This window comes from Rattus norvegicus, chromosome 20, assembly GCF_036323735.1.
Source record: "Rattus norvegicus strain BN/NHsdMcwi chromosome 20, GRCr8, whole genome shotgun sequence".
Lineage (NCBI taxonomy): Eukaryota > Metazoa > Chordata > Mammalia > Rodentia > Muridae > Rattus > Rattus norvegicus.
Window position 1 is genome coordinate 12,989,799 of NC_086038.1, and position 20,332 is coordinate 13,010,130.

General features: G+C 55.4%; 1 protein-coding gene and 1 long non-coding RNA gene across 3 annotated transcripts in view; one reads left to right on the forward strand and one right to left on the reverse strand.

Moving 5' to 3' along the window:
- Positions 1 to 20,332, forward strand: part of Cabin1 (calcineurin binding protein 1) — a 122,052-nt gene that overhangs the window by 97,049 nt on the left and 4,671 nt on the right. For both annotated transcript variants that reach the window (XM_039099130.2, NM_053575.2), the window contains exons 30-34: positions 12,371 to 12,534; positions 13,250 to 13,346; positions 13,708 to 14,382; positions 15,566 to 15,640; positions 17,944 to 18,199. In XM_039099130.2, the coding sequence (XP_038955058.1) occupies positions 12,371 to 12,534; positions 13,250 to 13,346; positions 13,708 to 14,382; positions 15,566 to 15,640; positions 17,944 to 18,199 (1,267 nt within the window). The remainder of the gene's footprint in view (positions 1 to 12,370; positions 12,535 to 13,249; positions 13,347 to 13,707; positions 14,383 to 15,565; positions 15,641 to 17,943; positions 18,200 to 20,332) is intronic.
- On the reverse strand, positions 383 to 4,289 carry LOC102556116 (uncharacterized). The gene is made up of 2 exons (XR_362109.3): positions 2,746 to 4,289; positions 383 to 2,295 (listed from the first exon to the last, which is right to left on the reverse strand). It is a non-coding gene; the product is annotated as an uncharacterized LOC102556116 (long non-coding RNA).

The following is a 20,332-nucleotide window of genomic DNA, read 5'->3' on the forward strand; positions in this document are numbered from 1 at the left end:
AGCTCAGGGGGAGACAGAGTTTCCACTTTGGAACTGAAGTAAGAGCCTTGGCAAGAAGGAACCAACAAAGACTTGAAAGTCTACAAGGGCTCAGCCCCTGAGAGGAAGAGCTGTGAGAGACCACTGGAGCCACATGGTCCCCTGGGTGCCTCAGGCACAGCCCAGCTTCACAAGACCGCAGGCCCACCCCCACTTGAGCCAGGAATGTCTACCTGGGCCATCAGCCAGGTGTGCTAGAGGCTAAGTCTGCACTCCCCAGGAGACCTGTAGAGATGGGTCAAGATGGCTGCCAGAGAGCCGCCAGAGCCCCAACTCCAGGCGTTCAGGATGCCCTGAGGTGGATGAGTGGCTCTGTCTCCAGAGTAGTGATAGAGGTCCACACTTTTCAACATTCATGTGCTTTATGAGCGACTGGGACCCACAGGCTTCTACTGCTTAGGCTATTAACAGGTACCAGGAAGCTCAAAGCTCTGAAGCCCAGAGCATTCTCAAGGCCCGCCAACCTCTGTCAGTGGGGTTGACGCTCCAGCATGTACTCAGAAGCATCCATCTGGTGAGGGAACAAGGGTGATTCTCACCCTGTGAGAAATGTCGCGCTGGGTCTTTGCTGTTGCTGGTCAGCTAGAGTTGACGATGCCTCTGGAGAGAGTTGGTTGGTACGAGCCAGGGGTTGGAGTGCAGGACATCACATGGTGTAAAAACGGTTTAAGAGGCCAGTGCAAGATAGGTAGCAGCTCACGTCTATAATCCCAGCAGTCAGTCAGGGGCTGAAGCAGACAGGTCGCCGTGAGTCCAGGGCCAGCCTGGACTATAGTGAGACCCTACCTAACAAGGTTGGGTGTGTATGCCGAGACCTCTAGAGCCCAGCTGGGAATAGATGCTCTCCCAGGGACGTCCTTCTTGAAAATTTGCTTGTTCAGGACTTAGCAACTCATACCCTATACCCTGACTCTGCAAGTTCTTATGTATGGTAGGTAGGCTTCTCTGGTGCTGTGACAGTCGGTACCGGGCCTTCCCCAGGAGCCCAGTCTGAGGCAGGGTAGGCATGCTCTGGAGAGTAGGTGTTGCTGGTGAGCCTGCAGGCCTCCTGGATACTGCCTTCCAGACAGTGGTGCACAACACTGGTAACACAGCTTCTTCCTGGCCCGGTTGAAGGTGATGAGCGCATGTTCTCATCCTCCTTTGGTCTGACTTGATCTTTCAGGAAGTGGCAAAGGTATGAAGTGACGTCATGATTATATGAGATACAAGTAGCATTTTGGCACCTGGCTATGATGTCTGCTGCAGTAATTGGAGACAACTTCAAGGAATGATCTGAATTGGGCTGGCCAGGTCTGTGTGCTAGGTCCCAGGGTTACCAGTGCTCTAACTCCCTGACCCTGTGCCCACTGTGTTGTCTGTCAAAGAGCAGTCGCAGTGGGGATGCGGGGAGGATATAGTAAGTTGAGATGCTGTCGTGGGAAGCATGCATTTGAAGCCTCTGTCCTTCTCAGAGTCTGAAGAAGGGGTGTGTGTGTGTGTGCGTGCGTGTGCGTGCGTGCCTGCAAGTGAACTTCTGGGAGCCCAGGTCGTTTCTTCCATGTCCCCAGCAGTAAGCCCATAGCTGAGCAGGAAAGTCATCTTGCAAGGGTAGAAAACTGGTTTATTCTCTAGGTTGAGAGGAAGAGGGCTGGACCCATGCTTGTTTGGGATGCTGGTGGGTTGAAGCTAGAGAAAGGCAAAGGACACGAAGGCAGCTCAAGGAGTAGGCTAAGTGTCGTGACTGACTGGATGGATGAGGCCTTCAGGAGTGTGGGGAGGGCTCAGAGCCCTGGCGTGGGACAGGAAATGTGTGGAGGCAGCTTCTTCTGTCCCTTCCTCAGTGTTCTCGTCCACCTGGGCAGGAAGAGCAGTCAGGAACGGGAGGGTAGCTGGCTCCTGTAGAGTGCGCCTCCTGAGGTGGAAGATGCCCTAGGTAGAACAATGCTGTGGATGCCGTTCTGTGCCCAGAGCACTGTTTGCCTTCTGAGCCTTCCTCTGTAGAACACTTACTACCTTTCCCTGGACTCTGCAAAGCTGCTCACAGGAGTGGATACCTGTTCTTTAAATGCAGAGGTTGGGAGGGTCTTCATTTACCTGGCCTCGCTGCACACCTTGTGAGGAAATAGATGGCTTCCCTCCGGAGCACTCACTGGAGCCCATGCTTCTTTGTTGTGTTTTCTTTGAGAATGTTACTCCAGAAGTCTTCGTTCTAGTCCCGACTGACAGCTCTAGTGTGGCCCTCCTACAACTCATGATTCTTCCCTCCACAAGGCACTGTGTGGCACAGAGGGGGGAAGGGTGTTGTTCACATTGGAGACCCGCTGCAGATGGAAGATTGCCCACGCATGCTGCCGTTGGCCACTGCCATCCTGCCTCCCAAACTCACCTCCCCGTCCCACAGTTTCCTGTGCCAAGCAAGGGCTGTGTACTAGATACCCCTTAGCGGGTGGGCAGCCTGGCGTCACTGAACCCCTGGTGGCTAGGCCGAGGACCCCGCCAGGATTGGCCGGCAAAAGTCAGTTATGCTGCCAAGCGACTGCCGGGGGACCGTCCGGCTCTTGCCTGCCCCGCCCCGGCCCGCCGCGAGTGAGGAGCAAGCCTCCGCGGCCATGGCCTGGCGCCCGCACTAGCTCTCCTGCACAGATGCCACCGGGGAGCCGGCGGGTAGGAACTTGCCCGCGGCCGAGGGTAGGGATTGGGACCAGGGCTGCACGACCACCTCACCTCTGCCTGCCTGGCTCTCTGCTTTTCTGCACTAAGTTCCCCCCGGGTGGGCTCGGGCAGCTGCCCCCGCCCCGGGCGCAGCAGGAAGCCCGAGGGCCGCGGTTTCCCCAGCGCCTCTACAGAGGAAGTCGCCGACGGTGGGTGCGGTGCCCCCCGTGCCGGGACTGGGCTGGCTTTCTACCGAACCTCAGGTGGGAGGCCAGACCGGCCTAGGTAGTGGCACGCGGGGGCGGCTGGCGCTGGTGAAGTCTGTACTGCGCCCGCCCAGCAAACCCAGGACAGCCCAGCCCGACCAAGCCCCGGGCCGGAGCCCAGGCGTGGGTGTGCGCCTGCGAAAACGAAAGCTGCAACAACTTCGCGGCAGAAGGCGCTGACGAAAAGCTGCGCGGTGCCGCTCTCGCTCTCGGGGATGGTGAGCGGGCTGCCGGGCGGGATGGGCAGCGGCGCCCGGGCGCGGTGCTTCCCTAGCTAAAAATAGCTGTTGTGCGGGGGCGGGAAGATGGTGCCAGCGCTTTGCAAGTGCGGTCCGGCTTGGAACATGGGGCCCGGGGTCCTAGCCACTGGGCACTCAAGAGTAGGAGGAGGGGTAGGGTTTGGGGTAAGGGTCGTATGGGCTGGGCGTGGGGCACTGCTAGTTCCTCACGCACATGGGGGCAGGGCTGGCTCCCAGGCTCCCCCAAGCTCAGTTGTTTGTCGGTTCTGCTTTTCCCAGGAGGGGGGAGGGGAGGGGACCTAGTGCATGATATGTCTCATTTGGCAGAAAAGACTGGAAACAGCAGACGCCAGCTGCAGGCAAATTGCAGGCTTCCCCAGCCCCTGCCTGAGTCTGCTGAGGACTCATTACCTGTAATGGCAGGGGGAATCCCTTGCCCTCTGTAGCTCTGCTTGGACAGCCAGGACCTTGTGAGGGAGAACCGGGGGGTGTTCCTGATAGCCGCTGCACTGTCCTGAGACCACAGATTGCCTTCCATATGGTTCTGAGGTGCTCACCGAAGAAACTTCGGTGTATGGTGGTTTGGGGCTTGCAGGAGAGGGAAGGGCTCCCAGCTCCCCTCCATCTTTAGCATGGAGCAGAAGTGCTGCGTGCAGGCCCCTCTCTCCTCAGGGCATCAAAAGGAGGAGTAGCTACCTACCTAGAAAGCAGTCCTGGATTCCAGCACCAAATCTCCTGAGCAGGAGGAGGTGCCAGAGGGAGCTGTTGTACATGAGGCCATGGGCGCTACCCACCTGACTGGCAGCATCCTTGATGCTCTCGGCCTGGGGTCAGGCGGGGTGGAATAGGTACAGAGCTGGTGAAGAGTTGGGCTGTAGCCTCAGCTTCCTGCTGCTTGCAGGCTCACAAAGGAGCTAGTCTCTTCAGAACAAGAGCGTGAAATCTGATGTGGGAGAAGCTAGGCAGCCACCTACAATTTGTTTGCCCTGAGAGATGTAGTCAGCCCCAGGAGCTGTGTGACATTGGGAGCATCTCCAGGTAGTCTTGTGTGAGTGCTTTGTGTGTTAGTGGGCGATAGGTGTCACCCCAAGACTGGAGGATGCTGTGACACCCCCACTCCCACTGTGCTTGTCCCTTGCATGGACCCCCCCCCCCCCGCTTGGAGTGAGTTTGTTGTGAATTTTGCTTCTGGGTTGGAGTCTGTACAGCTTTTGTGCTTTTCTGGGGTAGAAGGAGGGGAGTTGCTGAGCTCTACCCTGCTGAGGCCCTATTAGCAGCTCACTCTTAGCAGCAGCCTGTTCCTACACCGTGTGTCTTCTGCCTGTGTGATAAGAGTCTTACTCTCCCCTGTTCACCATTGTGCCCATACCCAGAAGGGCCACAAGGAGAGGGATAGGCGCTCTCTGTCTCTGTCTGTCTGTCTGTCTGTCTGTCTGTCTGTCTGCCTGCCTGTCTGTCTGTCTCTCTGTCTCTGTCTGTCTGTCTGTCTCTCTCTCTCTCTCTCTCACTGATAGTACTGTTTTCAGTGAACAGGGTTAAAAGCATGCTATTCTAGAAAGCCTGGCTCACCCACTGTTTCATGGCCATCCCCCAGCTGAGGAGGCCCCAGGCCCCACCCCAGGATCCACCTGCTTTCTCCTCCCGCCTGTTACTTTTTCCAATCCAACATTCTAAATAATGACCCTGAAAACTTTAGCTCAGATGTCAACCTGTAGCCCATGTGCTGTGGGGCAAAGGATTCTGTGGCTGTTGTCAAGGAGATGTTCCTGATGACATGGGAAAGCGCCTTCGGGCTCAGGACACCCCAGGTTGTAGAGCTGGCTCCAAATAAGCTGCCCCGCCTCCCTCCGCGGCTCCCTCTCTCTCATTTCTGTCTTCTCAGCGGAGGCACAGCCTCCTCTGGCTTTGCCAAGGTACCATGGCCTCAAAGTCTCTGGCCTCTTATTTCACACACCAGCCTCCTTTTAACACTTGTACCTGGATGGCTGGGATGCTACCCCACATCCCTTCTTTAAGAGGGTTGGAGTCAGCGTTCTTGACTTCTGAGGCAGAACATTCATCTTCTGCTGAGTTTGCAGGTAGGGCCCATGATCGATGGGATGCTGCCCGGGCTTTAGGAGCCTCCACCTGCTAGACTTTACCTCACACATCATAGGCTCCTCAGAAGTGGCGCCCTGCCTGCCCTTCGCCCTCCCACCTATGACAGCTCAGTGTCGGGGCAGTGCCAGGACAACGGTTGTGTCCAAGGCTGCAGCCCTTGTCTGAGGTCAGGAGCTAGAGGCAGTCTGAGTGCCTCGGCTGGCCAGGTAGAGCCCCTGAAGGCCCCAGGCAAACTCAGACCCCTTGACTGGGGAGCCTGGGAAGGTGGAGAGGGGAAATTTCCCTACCATCTGCCTAGTAGCCCAACTGCTCCCTCAGGCCGAGTGTCCCTGGTCTCCTCAAGTGCTGTCTACACTGCCGTCTCCTCAATTGCTTTTTCCTTATCAGTACCTTTGTGTGGTACCCACCCAGGTGGCTCCCTTACAACCTTTCTTGGTGCCCCAGATGAGATCTTCGCTCCTCTGCCCTCGTGCCTGGCCTGGAGCCCTCCTGGGTGTGAGCCTGAGAATGGCAAATCAGAACAAGTGTCACATCTCAGACCTGTGTGTGGAGCAGCTGGAGAGGGCAGCTGAGCCTGGCAGGACCAAGGCTGAAGGCCGTCTCCTGCAGTAGGCCTGCAGCACTTTAACTCTGGGAGATGCCTGTGCTGCTAATGGAGAGACACCAGTCATGCAGGCCATGCGTGCTGTGTGCCAGGACTGTGCCGGTTCTCAGCTGAATAGGAAGCATGTGGTTCAGAACCCTGCCAGCTCCGTCCTTTGGGAGTGTTAGAGGTGAGGCCATGAGGAGAGGCTTTCAGGGGAGGAGGCTAAGACCCTGCTTCCTAGTCCACTCTCACTGGACATCCTGAGCGGGTCATCTACACTCGGTTGCACTCTGGGAAAAAAGAACTGGGTATCTTGGGGTATCTCTGCCAGCGTACCAACAGAATGAAACTCTGAGCACCCCACCACCACCACTCATAGCTCTTGTCTAAGCCAGTTCCTTCCCCCAACTTCTTTCCTTTCTGGCTTTTCCAGGCCTTCTAGGCACTCCGTCCGTGCCTTAGAGAAGGAAGGGGTTCTAGGAGGATCTGTGACAGAAAGATAGAAATCTCAGGATAGCCACAGGGGCAGTTGGCTCTGGGCTGAGTAAAGAGACTGTCCCACAGACATCAGGTCAGGTACTGAGGTCCAGGAGAACACGTGGATGAGCTCCTCCATGTACACTAAGGCCCACAGCCGGTATATACAGGCTATGAGAAGAAGGGAAAAGAGGAGTCTGGGTCTCCTCAGGAACCACTCCCCCTAACCACAGAATGGTGGGGACGTTAGGAGGTGGGAGCACAGGCATAGCCTTACCCAGGCAGAGTGCTCCATGCCAACAGGAGCCACTGCTGCTTGCTCCCTCTGTGGTTCCACACACCAAGATTGCCATGAGTGGAAGGCCAAGCCTCAGCAGCCTCCAGGCCAAGCCTCCCCTCCCACACTGCTCTCCAGTCCATTGTGAGTAGATGAGCATCTGTGAGTGCTACCACAGGCTTACACACTACCTCCACTTACGTACGCTCTCTCTACTCCCGAGAAAGGCTTCGGAAACCCTCAGAGCAGCGACCGTGCCCCAGTCCCATGTACCCAGACCCATGCTCCTGTGAGGTGTTGCTCCTGAAAGAATCCGTCCCTGCTGCCCCATAGCAGTCAGAGGACTCAGCAGCTGTGGGCAGGGTTGGGACTTGTGTCCAGCCTTCAGCCCACAGCCTGGGACCCCATAAATCATTCAGTTGTTAGTGTGTGTTTCAGTGACTTCATCTGTCCTTAAGGAGCCCAGAACCACTCTGAGGAGCGGAGATGGGCTGAGAGGCTGGCAGGGAAGTGCTTGGCATGTAGGAGAAACCTGAGTACAGTGTGGTATTTGGAAGTACGCTGAGGCTGCTGGGAAGGCCCGAATGCCTACAGCACAGTCCTCTGGCCATGCACTATCCCCAGCCACACTGACCACCAGAGTGCCACAACCCAGGAACCGTGAGGCTGATTAAAGGCTGTGTGTGCCTGCAGGGATGTGAAAGCACAGTTCTCAGGGAACTCCTGTAGCTCCTGATGCTCTAACTCCCACTCGGCTGCCTGCTCTCAGACGCTCTCAGACGTGAGCTTCTGCTCCGGGCTGTCCCTCAGCCCAGGACATGGCTCCCCTGCAGGCTCACCCCGTCTGCCTCCCTTCATAAAGGAGCCTGCCGCTCATGCCTTCCATGCTATCCCTAGCTCACTCCACACTCTGGCTTCTCCCTGTCACCTGCCGGAGGTCCATGCCTTTCTCGTCTAGGTTTGGGGTCGGGTGCTGTGCAGCCTCTGCCCAGCCCACACCTTCTCCCCTGCGGGCTGTGGTGAAGGAGACAGAACAGAACAGAAGTCTGCCTGGTTCATCCTGAGAAAGCGCCTGACTCCTTCTCTGGAGGTGGGCTTGGTGGGGGCAGTCAGAAGGACGAGTTCTAGTTTGCCTCCTTTGGAGAGGACTGTGCCCAGTCCATCCTGGAGCTGTAAACACGGAAGCCAGATTCTGCTCAGCTCAGACAGAAGGCACAGTTGGCTTGTTTTCTGCCCTGCTGGCTCGTGAATGTCCTTTCTCAGTACTGCTATCTCCAAAGGCCAGCTTGGTGGCCACAGGACACCCCTACCCCTGCCTCCTACCCAGGTTTCTCTCCATCTGCATACAGCCCCGTGCTGAGCGGCAAAGCACTATTCCCAAGGGCTCCTGCTAGGAGTTTACCTGCTAGCTGCATGCCCTTGGAAGGGAAGGACTCCGTTCAGGAAACAGAGAGGAGATGGTACCCAGTAAGTTCAAGAGTCCTGTGGGACGTGGGAATGCGCATGAGGGGTGAAGGAAGCAGAACTTGCCCAGCAAGTGTGTGGGGCAGCACGGCTGTCTCCGGAGAAGGCCGGACGAAGCTGGAGCAGGGCCCTAAGGGCTCATTGGAATACTTGTCAGGGTGCCCGCACTTCCTTCTGCTTTCCCTGGACCCTGCCTCATTCGTTGTGAAATGAGTACCGTTATAAAAGGGGGTGAGATGCACAGTGCAGGGGAATGAGACCCAGATGCTGAGAACAGAGACCTCTGCTAACAGAGCTTTCCTGTAGGGAAGTAGGTGTGTTTAAGAACTTATGGCCTGTGTTGTTTTCTCCTTCCCCTGGTACTAAAGGTGATTCCACTGCAGTCATGTGCCTTACCCTGCCTGCCGGGCCTTTGATAGCCCCCAGAGGGGCTGCCTCCTCCTCTTCCTCTCTTCCTCCTCCTCTTCTTCCTCCTCCTCTTCTTCCTCCTCCTCCTCCTCCTCCCCTTGCCTGGGGAGGTGACTGCATGCTACATACCATCAATTCTTAGCTTAGGGAGTGTGACCCTTCACGGGAGCCCTGGCCTCCTGTGCCTTAACATCCGCCAAGTACCTTCTGCCTCCCCAACCCACCCTACATGTGGCCAGACACCAGTTATTGCAGGGAGCACCTCCTCAGCTCAGTTTTTCATGGTGTGACAGCCTTCTCGTGGCTAGGTGGGCTGTGCAACTGGTCAGAATCACCACATTGCCCTGGCACTGGTGACTTTTTAGGCAGAGTCCGTTTATCTCAGAAAGCTCCCAGCTCCCGTGGGGCATCATGCATGCTTGGAGCTTGGAAGAGCTTCGTTTGCTGTGAATGCAGTTGTCTCTTACCTGCCCCACACAGTAGAACATGGAGATTTCAGGAGGCAGGGCAGTTAGGATTCCTTGGCACAAAGAACCTGTACCCAGTGAAATGGGAGGCGGAAAGCTTTCAAGATGGATGCCCCACCTACTTTGCCAAGTTTGTGTCAGGCCCCTCAGAGCTAGAGCTAAAGCAGACCGACCCTGGCCAGGACCCCTGCCAGCTCCAAAGCCATCGTCTGTAAGGCTAGCCTCAAGTTGTCTCTATCGAGTCACAGAGCGGCAAGCCAGGGAGCCTCAGAGGAGAGGGACCATATGTCACACTTGGGCCTGGAAAACACTGGGAAAGTTGGCTGGGCAGAGGATGCGAAAGGACAAACAGGCCCACGTGCATAGAATCCAAAGGACTCCAGAAGTTAGAGAGCAGTCAGGTAAGGTAGAAATTTAAAACACACCAACAGTGCCTGGCTTGGTACACACCTAAATAATTAATCCAGGTTGATCAAGAGTTCAAAACCCGTGTGTGTGTGTGTGTGTGTGTGTGTGTGTGTGTGTGTGTGTGTGTGTGGTGTGTGTGTGGTGTGTGTGTGGTGTGTGTGTATGTGGTGTGTGTGTGTGGTGTGTGTGTGTGTGTGTATGTGTGTGTGTGTGTGTGCGCGCGCGCGCGTGCGTGTGGCCACCTGTCTCATACAAGGGCTAGGCATATACCTCAGTGGTTTAACAACACTTGTGTAGCACACCCAAGGCCCTGGTACCAGTTGATGTTGGTTCAGTTCCTGGCGGGCAGCCCTGTGCCATGTAGAAAATATCGTTCTACGAATTGTAACCAGAGTTGACACTAGCCATCACCAGTGTTGGTTAACTCCAGTTTGTCTAACTGATATGAGAGCTGGCATGCTAGTATCCAGAGTAGATGGGCATTGGAACCCAACTACCTTTAGCTGAGGACCCTTTCTCTGTTCTTCCTCAGCCTGCCTGTGTCTGCACTCCAGGACTACTTACTGGCTTAGAGGCTGTAGTGAACACTGGGGAGCAGTGCCCCTTCCCCGCCTCTGTCTGCTCCTAGAGGAGAGTCCTCCCCATTCTAATCATAGCACCACTCAGTGCAGTTCAGAAGAGCAAATGTAAATGGTGGGGCTGAAAGGAGTTGGTTTTCTGAGACGATTTCTCTGTGTAGCTCTGATTGCTCTGCTGACCAGGCTGGCCTCCGACTCACAAAACTCTGCCTGCCTTTGCCTCCTGAGCACTGGGACTGAGGGTGTGAGCCACCACTCCTGACTCTGAATTCATGTCTGAGAAGCTGGGCAGCCCTTGTACCATTCTCAGGTCTGGAGAAAAGTATCCTCTGACTAACCTGGGTCATCTAGGGCTCTGCACTCAAAGTGCGGAGACATCTCTGAAGCTAAGTTGATTCTAGGCCTCTCCAAGGGGTGGGGGGTGCGGTCTGGAGATCAAGGAGAGCATCTGGGCACGCCCAGGTCTCGGGGTGAGCCAAGGCATCTCTCCCTACCGTCCATCCATACGGAAGAGCTGCTGCAGCCAGCTGTGGGGGTTGGGACAGGTGTGGAGGCTTCCCTCAGAAGACCCACAGGGGTCTTTTCCTCACAGTTGTGGGAGAACTCCATGTATAATGTCTGGACTATGCCTCCTCAAGAAACAGAACCCTTCCCTAGCCTCAGTGCTGGGCCATGAATATGTTCATGGCCACTGTAGTCTATGTTAGGCTATCCTTAGTCCTAGGAGCAGAGAGGTACCCTGGGGTCCTACACACACACACACACACACACACACACACACACACACACACACACACACAGAGTGGCTTTTTATAAAGCTGTTATAGACATACATGTGAGGAATATATATATATTATATATAATCGTGTTTGTTCTCCTGGGTATGGGTGTTTTTACCCTCTAGCCTGTTAGGTGGCCCCTCCCTGAAGGCCAGGGTGGAGGCTATGGGGCCAAGGCCTAAGGGTGTTAAGCTTCTCAAGGCCTCCCTTATCAGCTCAAGGTTAAAGATGCCCTGCCTCCGTCCTGCCCCATCCCTCTGACCCTCTAGAGCATGGGTTTATACTGCTGTACATAGACCACTAATAGACAGCGAGAAGCCATGAAGAGAGGGCCCCTGTGGAGGCTACTGTAATCCCTGTGACTGGCATTCGACACCCAGAAACCCCGCCTGTCAAGATCCGGCCTGTGCTAGCTGGAGCTTCTCAAGGGGTTGACTACAGGGCCCCACTGTTATTTGCCAGCTTCTCCCAGGCCACCAAGGTCCTGTGTCAGACAAGTCCCCTGAGTGTTCACACACCACTCCTTCCCTCCAGCATCCTTGTTACCCCTACATCCTGATGGGCCCCAATGTTGTTGAAAATATTTAATCCCAATCCAGGGTTTCTGCTCCGTCTTTAATACACATAACCTTCATAATAAGCCTTAATCAGCACGAGAGCTGGGCAGGTGTCTGTCTATCCTCTCTACTGTTGTGTCCATTTCCCAGCCAGTAATCCCATTAGATAATTTGCCGTGTTTTGTCTGGATTGCTCTTAACCCCATAGTCAGCCCATGTGGCCATTATTTTAAGAATCTTACCCAATGGAGGCTTCTCTCTCCTCCCTTTTTCCCACCTCGATGACCCCCAAGCCTGGGAACCCTAAACCTCACCTATGTCTCTTCTGCCCAGCTTGGCTGTCTGCATCTTTATTCGCCAATCAGGGATAACTTGGGGAGCAGGGTCACCTGGGTCTGTGTGTGGTGTCTGGGAGCAACCAGTATTTAGCATAGCAAAAGACCAAACCTCAACATGCCAGTGGGCGTCAGTGCCAGGCTTGACACAGGGTCCTACCAGGGCACTGGTGGTGAGTGGGGGCAGGGTAAGGGGCAATGCCTTGTGGTTAGATACGGACGAAGGGAGAGGGGAGGAGAGACTACCAAAGCAAACTGATATAACAGGTGTTGGGGGCCTGGGTATCTTGGGGGCTGCAGTTGATTTCCTGGATCATCTGGGACAGGAGTTGAGGGAAGTGGGTCTGCAGGGGCTGGTCCTCCAGCAGCAGCTGCTAGAGTGGCCAGTCCTCTGGTTCCCTATTGCCTCCCCTGGGAGTCTTTCCTGCATCTCTGCACGGTGGCTGCGCAGAGCCACTGTGAAAGCCACCATAGGAAACAGGTCCAGGAAAGGATACATCCACATGAAAAGAAGGGGCTGGTGTGACTCTGTCTGTGGAAAATGGTTAGAACCTTACATGGCCTGTCCTCTGCCATGGATGAAAAGGGAACAGCAGAGGCTGCTGCACCTGTCCTCCTCCGGCTGACACGAAGAGGCTGAGAAGCCCTGGCTAGGCCCTGTGCACAGTGGCAGGCTTGAGGGGACTTGAGGCAGGGTGTCCTAAGGCTCCAGAGGCGGCCGCCTCCCTTAGCCTGTCCTTGACCGCCATCCCACAGGGCATCTGGCGGATCCCCGTGGATGAGATTGACCGGCCCGGCAGCTTCGCCTGGCACATGAACCGCTCCATCGTGCTGCTACTCAAGGTTCTAGCCCAGCTCCGGGACCACAGCACCCTGTTGAAGGTGTCCTCCATGCTGCAGCGGACACCAGACCAGGGCAAGTGAGTGAGCCACCACACACAGCCAGGCCTGTCCCCATTGCTCGCCCCTGGCTCGGAGGTCTGTTGGTCCAGAAGCCCCAGCCTTCTGTCTCTCCTGAGGGGCATCTTTTATCCTGGCATCTGGAACACAAGCCCGCCATCCCTCCTGCCCAGCCTGGACGCTCAGAGGCACTAACTAGCGTGGGTGTAGGGAGTAGACATCCTGAAAGTCTGAAAGTAGCCCTGGCCCCAGGGAAGCAGGAGGCAGGCAGCAGAGGCCGTGGGCCTCTACAGGCAGCATAGTTTCTTGGCCAGAAGGCTGGGACACCGAACAGAGTGTCTGCTACAACTGTCAAGTGTAGAGGTTGGGGATGCTATACCTGGAGATGCAGCTGACACAGGGCTAGCCTGGCCTGGCTGTGAAGCGTAAGCATCCCAGCCTGAGGGAGAGGAACTTAGCCCCCAAGCCTCCCCTGAGCCATCACTTAGCCCACCATAGCCCTGACCTCTGTCTGACCTGTACTTCAGAGGGCTCAGGGCAGCCACTGGGACCACAGTCAGAGACTCACTAAATATGAAGTATGTGGTCCAGAAAGCACTTTAGGGGAACAGACCTAACTAGGTGGGCACATAGTCACGGGGCTTTGGGTGGAAGTAAGGTGCTGACTCCTCACTCGGCTGCACAGTATGGCTTCTGACACTGTCCCACCATTTCTGTCCCTCTGTATGACCGCAGGAAATATCTGCGAGATGCTGACCGCCAGGTGCTGGCACAGCGCGCCTTCATCCTCACTGTGAAGGTGCTGGAGGACACACTGAGTGAGCTTGCAGAGGTACGTTAGCCTGTCACAGCCCTCACCCCAGGCCTCGTGCACAAGGGCCAGGGTGTCAGGTCTCTGCGGCAGCCACAAGTAATGGCCTGCACAAGTCCTCTCCACGTCAGCTCCCCAGAAGGTTCACATCACAATGCTCCTGGAAAGCCAGGCTGTACCATCCCAGAAGCAGTGTGCATGAGTTCCATTGCCCAGCCTGCCCCCACCTGCTTGTGTGTGAGGGAGTGGAGCTGCCAGAGGAACGTGACCGTAGCCCTGCTTGTCGGCTGCTATGTGGCATGGCTAGAGTGGCATTGGGTAGAGGGACCCACCGAGGCTCTGACACAGGCAGAGCACAGTAACTTGTCTGCTTCCCTTGTAGGGGTTAGAGCACCCAGGATCCAAGGCCTGTGGCCTCTCTGGAGCCAGGATGACCACCGATGTCTCACACAAAGCCAGTCCCGAGGATGGCCAGGAAAGCCTCCCACACCCCAAGAAGCTACCTCTAGCTGATGGCTCAGGACCAGGGCCTGAGCCAGGGGGCAAAGTGGGCCCTCTCCACCAATTGCCAGTGGCCACAGACACAAGGGACAACACAGAGCAGGGTGGGGAGCCGAAAGACAAAGAGCGTCCCCCGGTGGGGCCCACAGAACCCATGGACACCGGCGAGACTGCTGCTCGCCACCCAGACTTGGAACCGACGCCACGTCTGTTGCCAGGCCGCCCCCCAAGGGACCGGGGTCCCGAGAGCCGCTCTGCTGAGCTTTCCCTGGAGGAGCTGAGCATCAGCACCCGGCAGCAGCCTGCCCCACTTGTACCATCCCCAGTAACCCCCACCACAGCTGCTCCCACTACCATGGGGGCCAGGGCAGCGGGGCACCCCGAGGAGGCACCGCCAAGGCCTAATCGAAAGAGGAAACTCCTGCAGGACACAGAGTCTGGCAAGACGCTCCTTTTGGACGCCTACCGTGTGTGGCAGCAGGGCCAGAAGGCCATGGCCTATGACCTGAGCCGCATCGAGAAGATCATGTCGGAGACTTACATGCTCATCAAGCAGGTGGGCGGCTCGCGCACGGATCCTGGGCTGCAGCCCCACCCTGAGGTGTGGGCGCTAGGGTTGCGCCCACTGCTTTAACGCTGGCACTTTGGGGGGTGGTTTTCTGCTCTTTTGATTTTTCTTTTTTGGAGGGAAGATTGAGGTTGTGTTTTTTATTTTTGAGATTTTCTCTGATGAACAGGCAATAAGTTTAGACACAGAAAATAATGAGGTGTACAATGAATTTATCCTCTAAGAAAGATGAAACTAGGGTCCAGCACAGGAGTGTGGAAGCCCTCGTCGGAGCACTGTGAGGGGCTGCTTCCTGAAGTGGGGGGCTGTGGTACCCAGCCTAAGGAGCAGAGCCAGGAGTCTGATCATGGCAGCCCGAAAGTCTGATCCCCACCCCACAGACAGATGCACTTTTCTCCATAGGAAGAATCTGCAGAACTTGTGAGCAGTACAAATGGAGTGACTGTCCAGCGTGGTCAGTTCTTCCTAGCACCTCTGAGATGAGCATTATGACTCCTCTGACTTCCTAGAACAGTGTGGTGCTGCTGCTTTTCTTGTAGGGGGCCCAAGTCGTTTCCCACATTGCCTGTTCCCATCTCTCCTTTAAGTCACACCTGCTCGTTCAGGATTACCCTGTGACTGCCACATGTGTTAGGCTCTCAGTCCGTGCTGAACACTTAGTGTGCCATCCTACCTGGCGTTTCAGAAGGCACCTCCCCCTGTTATCAACAACTCCCCCAAAAGATAGATCAGAACCCAGCCTATGACAGCCACTTAAGCAGCTGAGCCGATAGGGTCTTGCCGTGTGGCTCAGGCTGGCCTGAGACACTTAGTCTGCCTCTGAGTCCCTAGTGCCGACATTAAAAGCATGGACCACCAAGCCCAGCTCTTAGATGAATTGGAAAGTTTCACTGGAGCCCAAGGCCTCTGTTCTCAGCCCTTAAGGACATAAATAACTGACCATGGAAAAAAATAACTTGAAGTAGCCTGAGGGTTGACTGGGACCAGTCCTGACACAAGCAGTTGGTACCTGGACCTTTGGCCTGCATCCCCACCTGGATGACAGTCTCGGGTGCTAGGTGTGGTCCTCACTGAGGACAGTCCACATAGGAGTGACCTTCTTAGGCTGGTAATACAGAGCAGGTCAGGTACTGTGGCCCAGTTTCCCTAATTTGGCCATCTCTCTGTTCAGGTGGACGAGGAGACTGCACTGGAGCAGGCTGTGAAGTTCTGTCAGGTCCACCTCGGGGCTGCTGCCCAGAGACAGGTAAGCTGTCCTGCACACCCACACACCCCAGCGGCTCCCCAGTGTCCGCCAGCTGCTCATGCTGATCCTGTCCCACACCAAGGCTTGGGTTGCTGTCCCAGAAGCAAGTCTGCCCTGAAAGTCTGCCCAGATGCTGTGGTCATCGTGGGCCCAGGGCGGAGGAGCGGGAAGTACCTAGGCTTCTGGAAAACGGGTCAGTACCCTGACAGGACTCAAGACATACATGTGGGACCTTCATAGGTAGGAAGGACAGCATTTAGTCATCTGGTTTCAGCTAGGAAGGGGCCTCACCTTCGTGGCTCGTAGAGAACTGATCTAAGTAGTATCAAACAGCCAGGAACACGGGGTGGAGGCAGGCAGTGACATGGGGTCACTGAATATGATGGGGACCAGGGCTCATTCCAAGCCAGGGTATCCAGGTGCTGATAGGTGAAGATGTCAGAATTCCAAGATGGTGGGAAAGGCTGCCATGTTGGGTAGCTGTAAGAGCCAGGCCTTGCTGGGGTAGGCTAAGAGAAGCCCCCATAAGGTAGAGCTGATGATCAGATGAGGCGGTGCACACCTCCTTTACGCCTGGTACTCAGAAGGCAAAGGCAAGTGGATCTCTGTTAGTTTGAGGCCAGCCTGGTCTACATAGAGAGGTCTTCTCAAAAATAAAAAAAAAAAAAAAAAACCACGGGAAGAAGGGGTTTCCTATGTTTTATCATGCCAAGAGTTGGGCAGAGGGAGGCGGGCCCAGCAGGCAGCAGGATGAAAAGCCATACTCTCCCTGAGCCTGCTCAGAAAAGGCAAAACAGCCTTTTTTTTTTTTTTTTTTTTTTTTTTTTTTTTTTTTTTTTTTTTTTTTGGAGCTGGGGACCGAACCCAGGGCCTTGTGCTTCCTAGGTAAGTGCTCTACCACTGAGCTAAATCCCCAGCCCCAAAACAGCCTTTTTGTTAGTGGTCATGAGTCATTGTCCATGTCATTGCTGGTCTGGCTTCTCATGCTAGGGGTAGCCCAAGTGTTTTGGGGTACTTGTCCTAGGAGCACCAGCAGCTGGCAGGTGTCTGTCTTAGGGGTCCAGACAGGCTTCCTCTTGGTGGAATAGAGCATGAGGTCATCAACACTGCCTAGACACTGATCAAAGGAAGTCCAGGGATTCACCTTTGAGCATGTGGGCTGTGGGCAGCCTCCTATAGGAGGATCAGAGTCCTTGGTAAGATGGATCAAGCAGCCAGCAGACATCATCACTTGATTATTGCCCCAGACTTCTTGTATATAGCTAGACAGACTACTACTACGTAGTTCAGGCTGGCCTGTAACTTATGGCAAGCCTCCTGCCTCAGCTTCCTGAATGCTGGGATTATAAGTGTGTACCTCTGGGTACAGCTGACATCAGACTTTGAAGGGACTTAAGTGACAAACCCATACAGGAAATAGCAAGCACCATGCCTTTACTGGTGCTGTGTTAGCAAGGAATTGAGGACAGGAGAGAGTCTCAAGAGAACTGCTTGCAGCCAAGACCTGTACATGTCAGTACACTGGGGTCAGTGGGCAGAGGCTGCTGCCAGTGGCCCTTTAAAGAACCCGGCAAGGAAGTGGAGGAGACAAAGCTAGACTAGGATCCCTACATTTCAGGCTGCCTGGTGCTAGGCAGTGTCAGGCCTGGTCCCTGGTCACCTGGGATACAAAGCCAAGTGGTCCTCAGCCTGCCACTCCCTCCCCAGGCCGCACTGGGATGGTGTGCCCCTGGGGTTCCTTACCCTGGGTCCTCTCACCACCACATACAGCTCCACTTTTCCTCCCTTGGGGCATCTCAGACAGCTACTTACTGCATCGTCCCACATGCTTCACCTCTTCTAGGACAAGGTACCTTTAGGCTCCCTCAAGTATCAAGGTGGGTTTCGTGTTCTTCCTCACTGAAAGTCTCAGGTTTGGGGAATAGAAAGTCCCTGTCCCAGGTTCACCATTCCTACAGCCCCAGGGTTGGGCCCTACATCATATATAGAGACATAAGCGAATAGGTTCCTCCCAGGCTGGCACTGGGGAGGGGACAGAAACAAGCCAGAGGTCTTCATTGAGGCCCTGCTAGTATGGGTGGATGTCTCCAAGAGAGGGAGGAGCTGGACTGTCGGCTGTGTGTCAGTTGTGTTCAGGTAAAATGTGTGTGCTTCTTGTTGGCTGTGCCCGAGAGCTCGGAATGATGTAAGACAGGATGTCGGCGGCCAGAGTCCAGATGAAGTGTCCTACAGGGCTGAACTGGACTGGCATGGGGCAGTGCAGTACCTCATTGACCTTCCTCACTTTGCCTTTGTCTTCACAGGCCTCAGGAGATGCACCCACTACCCCCAAGCACCCCAAGGACAGCCGAGAGAATTTCTTCCCTGCAACAGTGGCCCCCTCAGCACCTGACACCACAGCACCTGACGCTCTCCAGCGGCCCAGTGACTCCCACCTCAAGCCTGGGTTGGCTGCTGCCATCACCTGCCCTCCCTCAGCATCAGCCTCTACCCCAGACCCTGGAATTCCCCAGCCACACAGGCCAGAGGCTGTGCCCAGCAGGGCCCCTCTGAGTCCTGGTAAGTACCATCTCCCTCTGCCTGGAAACCTGGGATCTTGACTGTCAGATTCCCCAGAGCCAAGGCCCCTCTACCACAAATCCTTCCCCTGCAGAATTGGCAAAGAAGCATGTGGGGTGTCCTCCAGCAGCCCCAGAGTAACTCTAGGGCTATTGGCTGCTAGTCCAGGTCACAGTTACTAGCAGCATTGGTGGTTCTTGCCCCCAGTGTCTGTCCTGCCCGCACTTGGAATTGTGAGGAGAGGGAACATGTACCACCACTGAAGGGTTTGCTGTTGTCCTAGCTTCTGCCCCAACAGTACCCCAAATAGGAAGGTTGGCTTTATCCGTGGTAGGGAGGAAGCTAGCTAGTGTAGGCCAGGCTGCGGTGGAAGGCTCTGACCTGGGCAGTCTTCGAGTCCCCAGGTAGTGAGCGCCCAGGACCAGACACGTTCCTACTGCGGGCATGGCAAGTTGAAGGCAGAACCAGGTCAGTGGATTTGTGAAAAAAATGCAGGATAGGATGGAGTTGCACAGGCTAGCTCAGTCAGGTGGGAACCCTCATTCCTTCTGGAAATCAGGAGCCACCAGTCACCAGGGTGGCCGTCATGGCAGGCAGGAGGAAAAAGGCATCAGGCCAGCACACAGGGGAGGATGTGGGTGAGGCTCTGTGCTCCTCACTGCTGCAGCTACTTCTCCGACTTTGTGGTTGACTGTGCCCGGCTCTGCCCACCCCCAGGCCTGCTCCCTGTTGACTCTTAGGGCCGTGGTACCGTGGTCAGGCTGCAGAGACTGAACTAGCAAAGGTGTTCCCTAACCAACTCACTCCTCCAGCAAAGACCAGTCTTCCCACCCTTATTTCTCTCACCCTGGGTCAGGTCCTGGTCTGTGTCCTATACTCCATAGTTGTATGATCACCTGCCCAAACCGGAGCCGTCTGTCCATTAGGGCTTGCCTGTCCTCCCAGTCACATTGGGAACTGCCACCTTCAGTCATGGGACCTTGACTATGCCATCTCCCATTTCATCTGCACAGTAGGACAGCTAGCCCCTCGCCATGCTGGAGGCTGGGGTGGGAGAGCCCCTCTCAGCTCCTTCCAGAAGCTCAGTGACAAGCTTGGGGTTTTTTATCAGATGATCCCCTCAGGTTACCTTGAGGATTGTAGCAGGGAATGGTGAGGGACCTCTGAAGGCCACAGGACAGGGCAGCTAAAGCAGTTTGGGCTCAGGTGAGCATGCACAAAGCTCAAGGTGCCACCCCCCCCCCCCCCCGTCTCCCACCCCTGACCCCCCGCTGTCCTGATCACGTCTGCTCACACCATAGGGCTTGGGCTCATGTTAGTGGACATGCTCAGAGCACAGGGGTCAGGGAGCCCTGTTAATGGCTATTAGTGGTGTGGGTCACAGGCCCCTGCCTCAGGTTATCCTACCCTCTGCTTATCTAGGTCATAGACTAACAATGGCTGGCAGCATAGAGCGAGCATGTCCGGGTTCTCCCGCAGCGTTCCCAACACCTCCTCCCATTTGCAGGGTAGAAAGGAATGAGGTTCCCACCTGATTGAGCCAACCTGCACCTCCATCCCTTTCTGCATTTTCTAAACAAATCCATTGACCGGGTTCTGCCTTCAACTTGTCATACCCACAGTGCCATGACACCCACCAAGTTGCCTACCCTGGGTCCTGACCCAAGGCCATACCTTGTGCCCCATGACCTTTTGAATCTTGAGGACTGGGATTCCAGGCCCAGTGTTATGAGGATGTTCCTAGTTCATGGTCTCCTGTGCAGTTGAATAAAGTCCTTAGCTGATCACCCGAGTGGGTAACAACCTCTCTTTCATAGTGGAGCCTCTTCCCTTGGTTCTGTTGATGTCAGTTATTTGAGTGGGCACAACAGGTAAGCAGCTAAACCACTTTTGAAAGCTGGCTGGCCGGCTGCCTCCAAGCAAGCAAAAGCCTACAATTCACATCCTATTTTTTGGAGATTAGCTCTGGGGAAGAGTACCTACTTCTTTGTGTCTATCCCCCAGTAGTACTCTAATGATTATGGATAGGGACAGCCCTTAGCAAGAACTTGGACCTGACAGGGAGGCCCAGGCACACTCATCCCCTGACCAGCCTGCCTTCCACTCATATCAGCACGTTTATGGGGATTTTCC